Genomic DNA, 15059 nt, shown 5'->3' with positions numbered 1-15059 from the left:
TTCCAGATCCCACCCCGACTCTCTCTCCCATTCGCTTCCTGTCACTCTCCACTGTCCTATCATTAAAGGCATAAAAAGCCCCAAAAACACAATAATAAATCATAGCCACTGCACATTGGTGAGTCTCCTGGTATTTAATATCTTGAGCAACATTGTGCTCTTGAACAGTCCATCACAAGTCAGGAGCTCTTGAACGTTTTTCGGCAGACCGGAGCTCTGGAAGCACGAGTCAGCTGTGGTTCCCCAGAAAGCTCAGAAATCACAAACTCAATTAGATTAGATTAGATTAAATATTAAACTTTATTGTCATTCTCCAGAGTACAACAAACAAAGACAACAAAATGCAGTTTGCGTCTAACCAGAAATGCAAAAAGGCAGAAAAGTGCAATGTAATATACAAAGTATAGACAGGTGGTGCATAGACAGGACAATAAATACAGTGCAGTGTAGACAGTGGTATACAGTTGGTTTACTGTACTGAACTAAAACGGCCCTAACTGCTGTAAGCTTTTGGCTAAGCAACCAACTGCAGAAGTGAGAAACTCTACTGCTGAGTCAGTACACAGGTAGATGAGAGAGACCGAAACCTCTACACAGGCACTGGACTGTTCCTCAGGGTGTAAATCACCACATTGCTTGAACTGGACAGCCCATGGTCGAACAGGGCAGCCCACATGAGCTCATATGGGAAATATTCATTGTGTCACGTTTGTCCTAGCTGATATATGATTTTAGCTGAAAATGCAAAGAGTTGTTTTGTTTATTAGTTTTTAACTATATTTATCTGATGTGATAATGCTTTTAGGTGTAGTGGTGGTATATGCACAAAAGTCATTCCACCTTATTCAGTGACCTGGTTTAAACTGGGCAAAGAATGTGTTACTTGATAATATTCATGCACAGAATATATTTTGGTGCAAAAAATATAATGTAATGTAATTTAAACATAATCCGGTCAGCTCGGATCAAAACTTTTTATAGTTGTAGAAATAGAACACAATGATTGAGAAAGGTTTATTGATATAATCTTGTTTGTACTGACTGGGTAACTAGTGCAACCCAGTGGACATGTTGTTAAACTGCATCATCTATTAGGTGTTTCAGTTCAATGAGTTCATTTGAGAAACAATGGAGATACATATTTCACAATCTCAGTCTATGTAATAAAATTGGGATCCAGTCTATTGTCATCCTCACCTTAGAAAAGCAAAAACACTTTCCATTGGCTTAACATATTTTTCAAAACAGTAGACACAGATCTCATAGAAAGACATACAACTATATTGGATTAATTTAAGACATACAACTATATTGGATTCATTTTCCATTTAGAGAATGGAAACAGGTAATAACATTTATTTGCACATTTACTCTAAAATCTCTTATGCAAATCTGTTACTGTTTTGCACAATTGTTCAATCAGTCCTTCTCCAATCTACATTAGATGCCATGTCTGTGCTGCTATTTGCAAGCAAGAATAAAAGAGGTTAAAAAACATAATAAGAATAATGTATTGACATTTTTTATAGTTAGAGGGCAACGCAAAAGCTGCGCCAAACTGAATTTATGAATTTGTGTTTAGTGTAGGTCTTACATGCTAGTGACAGTTAGGCTTCTGTACTTCTTGATAGTACAATTTACAATATGCACTGTCCATACAGTAGGTGTCCCTGTGCACAAACCTTCAGTTGAACAGGTGCAGGTGAGGCAGGTAAGTATAATCCAAGAGTGAAAGATCAAAAATCACCGCACACTGATCACTGTAACTTAATATTTATTGTAGAACGAACAACGCGTTTCGCCTAGCGCTTCATCAGGTTCGCTCAGAGCTTCGGATACATGACACCTCAGAGTCAAAAACTCTGAGGTGTCATGTAGAACTCATTTCTATTTTGCTTTTTGTTTTGAGTTGGTTTTACTGATTTCAAGTACAGATGCACTACCTGCTGAAGGCCACTAGGGGCACCATTATGAGTGCAGCCCAGGCTGTAGGCCATTTCAGGACATAGAACCTCAATCCTCCCAGGCCTGGAAAAGCAGCTGTCTCACCATGAATCAACAAATACACCACATCAAAAGCACTTTGTGATCTGATCATGTCCTTTTATACCCTATGGCCCACATTAAGCACTTTCTTTAAAAGTGTTTAATTTCTTTAAAAGCAACCATCACTTTCTCATGACTGCTATTTCAGGATATCAAAGAAAACATGTCTGAAAACATTATCTAATTATGAAGAAAATGCTTTGGGTGTGTTGGTGATAACACTAAATATGTTGCTTGTATATAATAAATAGACTAGACCTGTTTTTTTTATTAATTATTATTACAGTTTTTCCTCAGTCGCTTTGGTGCTTTTCTCAGATCAGAATGGAAATTCTCATAACTATTAGTTCAACCTCCACAACATTTGTGCACATTATAGTAGCAATTTCTCCTTCCTCTGAACAAATTGCAAATGCTTTTGGACATGTATCAGTTGCTACAGTATGTCATGTCAGTCAAAATGAACCATACTTATGGATGCTGAATAGTCGTTCCCAATTAAACTAATAGTCTTCATTTCATTGCTTGAGTCATTACATACAAAATTGGTGAACTAGTTATCAAATTCTGTCACAATGCTGTAGAATTGCAAAGAGCATATATAGTACGGTAAAAATGTGAAACGTACATATTCAGTGTCTTGTACTCACTTACTCTCCTAACTACAGCAATTTCTAACTTTATAGTTTTCAAATGGCTGTACAAGTATTGTATAGTGCTGTCTTGAGTATATTCAGGTAGTGTCACCAAGTTCTGACCTTTTTTTGCATGGGAAAACACTGAGAGAATAAACTTCCATAATGAAAACATGACAAAGCCATTTGACTATCTTGTTCATAAACGATGGTGTCAAGACTTCTTATTTTGATGTCACTGGCAGTTTCATTGACATAAATACTTGCTTTTGAGGCTATCCATTTTGAGCAAGTGACGTGCTTTTGCAGGTTATCCACTAGGTTTTGCAGTTTGCACTAATTGTTTTGAGAAATGCACTAACTGCTGTGCAAATGTTAATAGTGATGTGAGAAAAGCATCAAAGCGACTGAGAAAAACTGTAATCTACAGATATGATTTACAGCTGGCTAAAACATAACCTGCAAGTCACATTGTTCATGATTTTTGGTGTGTTTACTGTATATCTGGAAGGGACTGGAGGTGAGTTTGTAGTCTTGCTACAGCTTTTTGCTGTTATTTGCCTATTATTTGTGGAAATGGCCTTTATCTAAGTCAGGGGAGAACATCTTGTTTGATCTGGCTGAACCCTTCAAACCCCCGTGGACATGGCTGAGTCTCAGCACTGCCCATGCAGCTGCATGTTGTTTAGCCAGTGAGTCCTCACTGGGTTGGCGAATGGGGGAAGTCTTGCACAAGACAGGCTCAGTTTCCAAGCACTGCTACCACTCCAGTCAGGAAAATAACAGCTAGGGACCAAACAGCTATGAAAACATATTTTTCCCCATTGTGTTGTGGCTCTGACTGCAGTGCAGATCTCAGTGTTTCTTGAGGTTGTAAAAATAAATATAAATTACACTGGTCTCCACTTCCACCTTTGTTACACTTTACTCTACTGACATACAATTAAGTGGCATGGGCTACATATACAGACTATTAATTGATTACATAAATCTATATAATTTTACCATCCTTTATAATCATGCACTAATCTCCTTAACCCTGGAGCCTCATTACAGAAACATATCCTAACTGCTTGTCCTATCTTAACTTAAGTTTCAAAGATAGGAAAAATCCTACAGTATCTTCGTATTACAGAAGCAATTCCTGTGTCCTATCTTATCTCAGACCTCCTATTTTATCTTAACTTCTTTCTTTCTTTCTGTCTTTCTTCCCCCTGTTCCTTCTTTCCCTTTTCTTTCAATCATACGAGTATTGGGTGCTTGTTTTTTGTTCTACATCCTTTGGATTATTTTGGAACCTTCTGCTTGTCAGCCACCTTTAGCTGTAAAGGTATTGAAGGCATTGAACTATCCTTTCAATATTATTGCACTTACATTAATGTTTTTTGTTCAGTTAGCCTATTTCCACGATATGGTAGCTCAGCTAACCTTATTATAGCTTTCATACTGCACATCAACTCCCTAACCCTATCTCTTGCTTTACCCTAACCAAAATGAAGCCAGACACTGTTGAACTGTAAAAAGAAGTGCACTACAACAAAATGCACAACAAAATGGATGGTGATTCATTCAACAAATGGGCAAGAAAAGGCAAAAATAAATACATCAAGCTTTTAAACAATAACAGCAATTTCATGAAAAGCCTTAATACCTAGATCATTATGCACTGGCAATGGCCAAACTAACACCCAATACCTAACATGGAAGGCTTTGAGGATATCACTTATTTAAACCGAATTTTAACTCGCCAGCATGCAGTTTGCAGCATGCAGTATTCATCTCCATCGACAAGTACGGTAAAACAGTGATATAGTCATTGTTTCCTCATGGTAAAGTTGCATTTCAAGTCACAAGTCAATTAAAAAAAAAAATAAACCCCAAATCCGCCACCCATGTTTCTCTCTGGATGCTTGCGCAACACCTCTCCTCAAAGGGAGTTCAAGGGAGGGGGGTGGGATGACTCTGAGGTATATAAATTGGGATGCTGAAGCAAAGGATGTTGTATTTCTTTCTTCAGAGAGGCAACCATGCAACTGACTGGCTTCCTTTGCGTGGTACTCTGGTCTGTCAGTGCTGTTGTACTGGCTGATCATCACCAGCCATGCCGTAAGTACTTTTCATTCCTACAGGACACTAAGATCTGATTTATCCACATGGGATACTTAGATCTTATTTACCCACACGGGACAATAAGATCTGATTTATCCACATGGGATACTTAGATCTTATTTACCCATATGGGACACTAAGATCTGATTTATCCACATGGGATACTTAGATCTTATTTACCCACACGGGACACTAAGATCTGATTTATCCACATGGGATACTTAGATCTTATTTACCCATACGGGACATATGGGATACGATGGTCTTATTTATCCATATGGGACACTACGATCGTATTTATCCATATGGGATAAATATTCATATTTATTCATATGGGATACATTCATTCATATGGGATACAAAGATCTCATTTATCCATACGAGATACTTAGATCTTATTTATTCATACGGGACACTAAGATCTTATTTATTCATACAGGACACTAAGATCACTTACATTTTGAGATGCTCAATATTTCAGTAGCAGGCCTTGTACTGATTGAGTAATGGCACTTATTCGCTATACCGTCTTCTCATTCTTTGGACCTACATTATGGTCTTACTTTCACACCCATATTCTTTTAATTTTACACATACATGTAAACCTAGGGTGACTATATTATTTAGTTGTAGATCTACAGAGGCTTGGGGATATGTGTTTTGAATTATTTCCTATCACATATTAACCACCATCGGTGACTGTTATGCTTGATTTCTATTTCTTTATTGGCTTGTATCTGTTATGTAAAGTGGTCTTATTGCTTTGATCAGGTCCTCCTCCACAAATGCACGGAACTCTGTGGGTGGTGAGTATTTATTTGCTCATTCTAAGTGTTATATATACAACTGCAGAGCAAAGTAGTCACATTTATTCAAGGGTCACAAAGCTCAGTTGCTGGTTCCAATTATAGTAAGTAAGCAAGCAAGAAAGTAATTTTGATTTGTATAGCACATTTCCTTCCAAAGTGCTTCACAGTGAAAATAAAGAGTTTAAAAGATGATTCCAACACCAACTACAACTGACACCTCCAGACAGAAGCCAAAACAAAAAGTACACAGACAGACATCATAGTCCTTTATAACTGCTGATGTCCTTTATAACTGCTTCTGAGGGAGTTGGAGCATAGAACAACACAAAAATAATAAAATGCATTTAGTTAATCATGTGCAATAAATTAGATGTATAATATCCTGTCTGTTCACTGATCTGTCTGTCTGTCTGCCTATCTGTCCCTCTGTCTGTTGGTTTATGGTATACGCAAACACAGACCGCGTCTAAAGGGGCCCCTTCTTCTGTTGGGGAATTCAACTACGACTCCCAAGCCAAAAAACTCCACTTCAAAGATGACGAGCTCCACGTCAACAAAACTGACCACCTGGAGATGCTGATTTTCTTTGAAGAGGCAATCCATCTCCTCCCCACATCAATGCCTGTTTTGTTTTTGGAAATCCATTTAATCAGTTAATTTCAATGATTGTTAATTAATTAATTACTTTCTGTTTATTTTTTGTACAGGGCTACTTCTTTGACATTGACAGTCACAACCAGACATGTCACAAAAAGCCCCTTCAGTCAACTTACCACTGTCTGGATATACCTGCCAATGCCACCCACGTGACGGAAGCCTACCTGGGCAGCGAGTTTGTTGGGGATCAGGGCGTTCGCATGAGGAAGTGGAGGAAGAGAGTCCCTGAGTTAGAAGGTGAGTGAATCACCTGTCAATGCCTCAGACAATCTATGACTATGTTTACTTGCACAGCAATAATCTGACTATTGACCTTATTCAGAACATGACATTATTGTGATTATGGGGTTTACATATGTTGTTCATAGAATATTCCATTCATATTTACATTTAGCACAGCATAGTCTGATTATTACTAGCAAAGACGGTTGATTCTGCGGAAGTTTCTGCAATGAAAATTCTAATAGGACATTATAATCCGATTAAGGTGCATATACATGCATACAACACACCTCAGTAATGTGACTAAGATCAGAATACTCCACCTGTCTTAATTTGATTATTGCTTATTCCGACTATGACGTTATTCGGGTTTAGTTCTAAGGAGACTTTGTGCACATCCCAGGTGCTGAACAAAAAAAGGTCAAGTTTTTTAGGAAAAAAGTTCGCACACTCCTTGGTATTCTTTTGTTGAGTTTATTTTCTCATTTGGCACATGACGTTTCGACCTTGGGGTCTTCCTCAGATTCACGTCAAGTTATTCGGGTTTAGGCAATGAGAAAATGCTGTTTACATGGCAGCATCTTGATCGGAATATTGTCTTAATCGGGTTAACATTGGAATATTAATGTCCATGTAAACATACTCAATGTTTAGACAACAATGTACTGATTTGTAATTTGCTATAATGTTTTGGATAAAAGTATCTGCTAAATGAATAAATGTATTTTTTAAATGTAAAAATACAGCCAAAATTAGATGATGGTATCCCTCTGACTATGTGTCTGATGATTGTTCTGTCCATGTGTCCATGAACGCAGGGGTTGTGACGGTGGCCACCACGTCCTGTGGCTGTCTCACACTGTCTGCTACCCTGTTTACAGACTCCAATGATGTCCTGGTGTTCAAGTAGGTATCAGAGAATCAGGTGTCAAACAATGTATAAATAATTTTTACAAATTTATCCCAGACAGCAGTATTTGGGCATTTACCTCATTTAACAATTTAGCAGTTATATGTGTATACATATATCTACATGGAGTAAGACAGTAAATATATTTCCATTACAATTTAAATCTCTTAATGCTGCAAAGGAATTATAAAATATTTGAATACATCTAGGCCACAGAGACCTTGTGAGGTTCTTGTGTGTCCACATGTATATGCAAACCATGAAAAACACTTGGAAAATCTCTTAGTGATCATGCTGTTGTGTAAAATGACTCTCACCTCCTCAGATCTCTACCAAAAGAACTTGCCGTGAATAAAGACCCAAACAAATCTATTCTCTCTATTGAATCTAACCAATATCTGTCAGGTCAAGAAATACATAAGTAGTTATATATGTAGTTCATACTGAGCTCTTGCACAGCAAGTCAGTGTTATATTACCTTATTTCAACCTCAAGAGAGTCAGACAGCATGTCAGTAAAGCAGTGCCACCTGTCCTTTGATAACCTTTGCCGTGCTGTTTTCGTGCTAATGCTCAGGTCATTTGCATTACCATCTTCCGTGATTCTGCTGCTTCTTAGACAAGACAAATAAAAAACGTTTGCTGAATGTTTATTGGTGTATCTTCACTTGTGCAGTTTTCTTGATGTGGAGACAGAGGTGAAGAACCCAAAGGTCTTTGTGCCTCCCGCCTTCTGTGATGGGGTGGCCATGGAGGAAGAAGCTGACACCTTCTTTGGTCTGTTTCACTGAGATAGTGAAATGCCTGATTGACCGTCACCAGCAAAATTTCAATTGTCTCAACAAATGTTAGGGCCTTTACTTTGGATACACTCCTTGTGTAGATCTTAGTTGTTTTAATGTTCCTGGAAACAAAATAAAATTCTTTCTTGAAAAAAAGTATTGATTATTTTTTTCAATGTTATGGAGTGTGCTCTTCTTTAGATGAATTAACCTGAATAGTACTGGTATTTATACATACACACACACATATATATTTAAAGAGAGAGAGAAGAGAGAAAGAGAGAGAGAAAGAGAGAGAGAACGAGAGAATGACGAAGAAGAGAGAGAGAAGAGAGAGAGAACGAGAGAATGACGAAGAAAAAGGTTTGTGGTTATCCAAATCCAGATCCAAATCATCTGGAGACGTGTGAGCACCCAACTTCAACTGGACGACAGTGTGCTCTCCAGCCACTTCTGCGGCACACTGTGACCGGATATGTGTACCTGGATCTTGCATTTATAAGATCCAAGGTTCTCACTGGTTTCCCTGATACTGATGTTAACTCCATATCTGGATGGAACAGCAGGGTTGTAATGTTCCCCGGGAAGTTGAGCTGTTTTTGTTGCCGTTTTTGGAGCCTGGGCTGTCCACAGAGACCACATTTTTTACAGTGTATTCAGGGGACAGGCAGCTAGCGGATGGTGAGGAGATGTTTGCTGTATGTGACAAAAAATGCCTTTAAATAGATGTGGACATCTGAAAGAAATGCAGTATAAGTTTAAATATTTGCATACAGCATTTGTAGTGTTTATTACATAGATATTGCATACAATATTTGTAGTGTTTATTATTTTTCCTTTCGTTAACATAATTTAAGTAAGATACATCATAATGTACTTTTTATAGCATATGGAAAATGTCTAATTTTGTCAATGTATTTAAGTGTACTGGCCAAAACTAGATGTACCGCATAGCGGTACAAAATATGACCGCCGCTCAGTCCTGTACATCCTTTCCGCGAAAATAAATCACACTAATCAATTTGTCTCCATCTTTTACTCCATCCCCCATCCTTGAAACTTTTGTGTATGCTTGTTTGGCATGCCTGTGTGTGTGTGTGTGTGCGGCTGCACAGAAAGTAGCCTACTGGCGCTGAAAAGGTGAATAGATTGTAGAATAGCCAAAGAAGTTGTAGCATTGTTATAAAACCTTTAAAATCTCTAAACAATCACAAGTAGGGCAGTTCATCACAGTTCATCCATTGCAACTGGATTGATGAAAGGTCACTTACACCTGTAGGCTACATTGTATTTGGGAAAAGCAAAAGGTATCAGCATAATGTTATATTTTTATTTATTTATTTATTTATTTATGTATTTATTTATTAATAAACAAAAACAGCTCTGTCAGTTCCATGCCGTTTTCAACAGCTATCAAAAACAAAGGTCATTTTTGGATAGATGGATTTTTTGTAAATGTTTCTTCTTCTGCATAAGATTTTAGTCATCTTTAGTTCATGTGATACTTTATTGTCAATGCACAAATTAAGTAACAGTAGTCTGAAACGAAATGCTGTTTTACATCTAACCAGTAGTGCAAATAGCTGACATGTCTAAATGGGCCTTTATGAAATGCGTCACTAGACTGTTCATACACATTATAACGGGCCAAAGTTGAAGAGCTGTTGTCCGTTGTTCGTGTTCGTTGTTCGTGTTGTCCGTGGTTCGTGCAAATATAGGCTGATTCATGTTCCCTTGCATTGTGTAACTGAGGTCCATGGCTTGTCTGGCTTTCACCAGACCAAGCTCAATCTTTTAAGAAATCAAAAAATACTACAACTACCAAGCTGGAATCAAAGCACATCGATTCCCCTCTCACACCCTGCACGCACTTCAAACAAATAAACAGGCGTCTCAGTCTCACGCATGTATAGGCAAAACTGTATCAGACCGGTGTAACGTTGGTAGCCTAAATCTCATTGCACAGAATGATTTTTGTAGCACGTGCAACAAATGACAGTCGAAAGATACAATTACAGTGCTGCTATCAATTTGCTTGGTATAACCGCATTTATAGTTTTCTACAAATGCAATCAAATTGGCCTCCATCACTCAACCAACGCTAACGGTAACATTATTGTACCCTTATTGATATTATAAGATTAACGTAGGCCTACCTGCAGTAAAAACCAAGCATGTCCAATAAACATTCTCAGATTTATTTTGGCTTCAAGAAGAAATGGGAATTACATTTCATGTGAACATCGTCCTATCCTTATTAGACGTTCTCTACGGTAAACTACAGTCCATGTAGGAAGCATCCATTGTTTTTCCAACCCACTTTTAACTTCCAACAAAATTACGTCTCACTGCAACGATGCGCCATCTAGTGGACAAACGACCACTTATCGCCAATACTGGAAATGCAGCCATGATGATGATGAATATTTGCCTTTCTTTTAATTCTACTGAATTTGTAATTATGTATCGGCCGTTCTAATACCGATAGTACCTGTGTGTGTGTGTGTGTGCATGTGTATATGTGTGCACCGCCATCTACAGGCCAATGAGTGTACAGTCACTAAATGTACACATAACCTAAATTTTTTTAGACTCCCCCATGGATGAAATTCTACGAAACTTGGCATACCCCCAGAGAATGCCAGGTCAATCATACACATAAAATTTGGTGCAGATTTGAACATCTTAACTGAAGATAGGGGCGATTAAAGCAGAATGATATTGCATAGACAAAAAATGTGTAGCATTGTTATAAAACCTTTAAAATAGGTAGGGCAAGTAGGGCAGTTCATCACAGTCCATCCATTGCAACTGGACTGATGAAAGGTACACCTGTAGGCTACATTGTATTTGGGAAAAGCAGAAGGTATAATGTATTTATTTATTTATTATTAAACAAAACAATCCCTGTTTTGTTCCATGCAGTCAGTTCCATGCAGTTTTCAACAGCTATCAAGAAGAGAGGTCATGTCATGGATTTTTGTGAATGTTTCTTCTTCTACATATGCATAAGTTTAGTCATCTAGTTCATATGATATTCAGCTTTATTGCACAAATTAAATACCAGTAGTTTAAAACAAAATGCCGTTTTACCCAGTGGTGCAAATAACTGACATGTCCAAAAGGGCCTTCATGAAATGCGTTGCTAGACTGTTCATACACATTTTAACGGGCCAAGTTGAAGAGCTACTGTCCATTATTGTTTGTGCAAATAATATGCTGATTCATGTTCCCTTGCATTTTGCAACTATGAGGTCCATGGTTAGTCTGGCTTTCGCCAGACCAAGCTCAATCTTTTAAGAAATCGAAAAGGAATCGCCGGGATATCAGGCTGAGTTCACCCAGCCTAGTCCATGGTAGGCGCCCGATAGAAATATTGTTTAATTTTGTATTGTTTAATTAAATGCATAAATGCATAGAGGGAATTATGACAAAACCGTGACTGTTAACAAACTATAGGCTATATAAGGTAGGCCCTATGCTAGGCCTATTACACAACATAAATTGTCACTAGGCTATGCTGGCGACCCAAATAAAATCTTCTTTGGGAACCAATGGCTTACAGTATCAAGTGGACTTAAGCTGCCACCTCTTGGCGAAAAGTTAATAGTTTTGCATATCAGTAGTAATACATTTCACGCAGCTGTGTGAATCACGGAAAGCGACACTTCTAAATGGAACCCAACCCACTGTACAGTAGCTCAAGGTCTGTGGCTAAAGCAGCCATAATGAAAGCGTTATCATTGTTTGGATACTTCACACACACGTGTTTTTAATCGCATAGACTACTACTACCAAGCTGGAATCAAAGCACGTCGACTCCCTTCTCACACCCTAAACACAGGCACTTCGAACAAACAAAAAACGTCTCAGTCTCACTGCCATAGGCAAAACTGTATTGGACCGGTGTAACGTTGGTACTAAATCCAAAGATTGTTAAGGCGGAGCAAGATACTTCGTCGTAGTTCATGTCTATGGGCGCGAAATGGGGATCGAATCCTGTCTGCATAAAGAGGCGTGTCGATGACGTATTGACGAGCGTAGGTTGCAACCGGCCAACAGCAGCTGCATAAATAACCGGCGCACACCTGATATAAGGTTGATTTTCTCCAGACTGGAATGCTCAAAAATGCTAAAAATGTACCTTAAATGTTCAGAAGGGTTTGAGGATCATGAAAACGTGCCCGAAATTCACATTCCTAACTCTATAGAACCAAGACCTTAGCATATGTGGTGAAATTCTGAGCTATGCCCATAGACTTCAATGGAGCAGTCGCTGCCTCTGCTCTGCATAAAGGGGGATTTTGACCCCCCCCTCGTGCGGAAGTGGCTCCTGATGAAACATCTTGCTCCACCTCAGAGAATGTCTAATAAGGGGAGAACTGCCACTCTCGGAAAACTTCCGGTTTCTGAACTGGTTGCAGTTCCTTCTGTGGTTCCACATGAGGGCGCTCGTCCACGAGTGCAGAATGCATGGAGGTCTATGGAGCTGTACCCCTCAAAATCCACTTGGGATATAATTTTTTTTCAAGTAATTTGAGTATTGCATTCGAAAGGAGAGGCAAAGAAAATACACTTGGTTGAGTATTATATTTTTTAAAGTCACTTAATTGCTCTAGAAAGCCTTTCAAATGTGTCAATGACGTCATTCATTAGCACAATGCTAGCGTGTTATGTGCAACAACGACCCAACCTGTAAGAAATCAAAAGGACATAAGTACTTGTTCATTCAACTTTTGACCTATAACCCATGTTGAAGTTATACAAACTACAATCAAATCTGAGATTTGTCAACGACAATCAGATGAAGGAGACCAATTTAGCTGTCTAGCTCCATTGACTCCCATTCATTCTGCACTCATGGCGATCGCCCCCAGTGGAACTCTGGTGGAACTGCATCCAAAATTCGGTACAATGGGACTTAATACGGAGTGGCAAGGCTCTCCGTAGACGGGCTCTGTCCGCCTTAACAATCTTTGCTAAATCATCCATCGCAAAGAATGATTTTTGTAGCACGTGCAACAAATATGTGTTGGTACAGCCCTGCCCTGGATACATCTCTCAACGTGCGCTCTAAAACATTTGGTTTAAATGTAGATCACGGGTGCGTTAATAAATCTAAATTGCGGTGAGTATACACAAATTTTTCTCTTTGACGAATTTCTGTAGTTTCAGTCCTAGTTACTTTACTTTTAGCCATGCTCTTCCTTACTTGAATCACCTTTGAAAGTAGAGGATTGAAGTAGCCTATATGGGTGTTTGGGAATGAACGTTGACTCAGATGCTTTTTGAGACTTTGAGCTAAATGTCCCAGCCAGGTGTTTAGGATGCATCATAGACAGGTTATCTTTCAGGTAGCCTATATATTTTCCATTAGAAAACCATCACGTAGCGAACGTGTTGTGGCTAACTCACTTAGCTCCTGTTAGTAGCCTAGGTTATGGTCATAAGCAAATGAGATGACAGTCGAAAGATGCAATTAGTGCTGTTATCAATTTTCTTGGTAGCCTATAACCGCATGGCATCAATAATCAAATTGGCCTCCATCACTCAACCAATGCTAACGGTAACATTATTGTATCTAGTACTACCTACTCTAGGCTATTGATATAACTTAAGATTAACGTAGCCTACCTGCAGTAAAAACCAACCAAGCATGTCCGATAAACATTCTCAGATTCATTTCGGCTTCAAGAAGAAATGGGAGTTACATGTCATGCAGAAATCATCCTACCCTTATTAGACGTTCTCTGCGGTAAACTACAGTCTTGTCCTTGTAGGAAGCATAGTGTCTTTCCAACCCACTTTAGATTAACTTCCAACAAAATTACGTCTCACTGCAACGATGCGCCATCTGGTGGACAAACGACTACGTGACACCAATACTGGAAATGCAGCCAAATTATCGTGATGAATATTTGGTTTTCCTTTAATCCTGCTGAATTTGTAATTATGTATCGCCTTTTGTAATTGCGGATACTGATGTGCATGCGTGTGTGCGTGTGTATATGTGTGCACCACCATCTACAGGCCAATGAGTGTACAGTCACTAAATGTACACATAACTTAATTTTTTTAGACCCCCCCCCCCCCCCCCCCCATGGATGAAATTCTACGAAACTTGGCATACCCCCAGAGAATGTCAGGTTAATCATACACATAACATTTGGTGCAGTTCTGAACATCTTAACTGAAGATAGGGGCGATTAAAGCAGAATGATATTGCATTTTCATTTTTTACCGGGGGGGTGCAAATCACAAATGAGTGATTATGGGCTAGGTTGATGTGGGCCCTTGAGACCAACATACCATAAAAATTTCTTCATCCTCGGTGCCACGGTTCAGGTAGTTATTTAGGAAAAACTGCATTTTTTGGGTTTCGGGGGGCACAGCGCGGGGGGGGGGGGGGGGGGGGGGAGTGGCCTCCGGGGACCAAACAAAATTTTTCCGTAAAAGTCTAGTGGGGCTACATACCCACCAAATTTCATGTGCCCTGGTGGTTCGGTGTCCCGGGTATAGTTGACCAAAAATTCAGGAAGTAGAAATAGAAAAAAAAAAAACAACTTTGACAATCCCTATATGACCGCTTCGCTAGCGGCGGTCATAATTGGTAATAGGATAACCCAAAATGTTTTACTGTAAGTTGCAGGTAAAGGGCAGTACAGGTCAAGAGATGTGTATCAATGCAGATGTGGAGTTCATCACGCAGGACTGAGGACTGGAATCAGCAGGGTGTGTTTTTTTGTCTTTTTAGTTGATTGACAATATGCTGTCTGAAGGCTCCTTTGTTGAGCTTGCCATGGCACCAATCCTCTCCTCTCTCTGTAGGACTGTTATGCAACATCATCCCACTCTGGTTCACAAAGGAGGTGGTGGTGGTGGTGGTGCGG

At 39.1% G+C, this 15059-nt stretch overlaps 1 protein-coding gene across 1 annotated transcript; it reads left to right on the top strand.

The window, feature by feature from the left end:
* The first annotated feature begins 4674 nt into the window (after positions 1-4674).
* On the top strand, positions 4675-8325 carry LOC121708806 (ependymin). Its single transcript, XM_042091720.1, has 6 exons — positions 4675-4787; positions 5562-5596; positions 6059-6193; positions 6307-6493; positions 7297-7384; positions 8064-8325. The coding sequence occupies exons 1-6, from the start codon at positions 4709-4711 to the stop codon at positions 8176-8178; spliced, it is 639 nt and encodes a 212-aa protein (XP_041947654.1). The 5' UTR covers positions 4675-4708; the 3' UTR covers positions 8179-8325.
* The last annotated feature ends 6734 nt before the right edge of the window (positions 8326-15059 follow it).

The sequence above is a fragment of the Alosa sapidissima genome, chromosome 5 (genome assembly GCF_018492685.1).
Source record: "Alosa sapidissima isolate fAloSap1 chromosome 5, fAloSap1.pri, whole genome shotgun sequence".
Classification (NCBI taxonomy): Eukaryota; Metazoa; Chordata; class Actinopteri; order Clupeiformes; family Clupeidae; genus Alosa; species Alosa sapidissima.
Note: the sequence above shows the minus strand (reverse complement) of the source record. Positions and strands in the feature narration are given on the sequence as shown.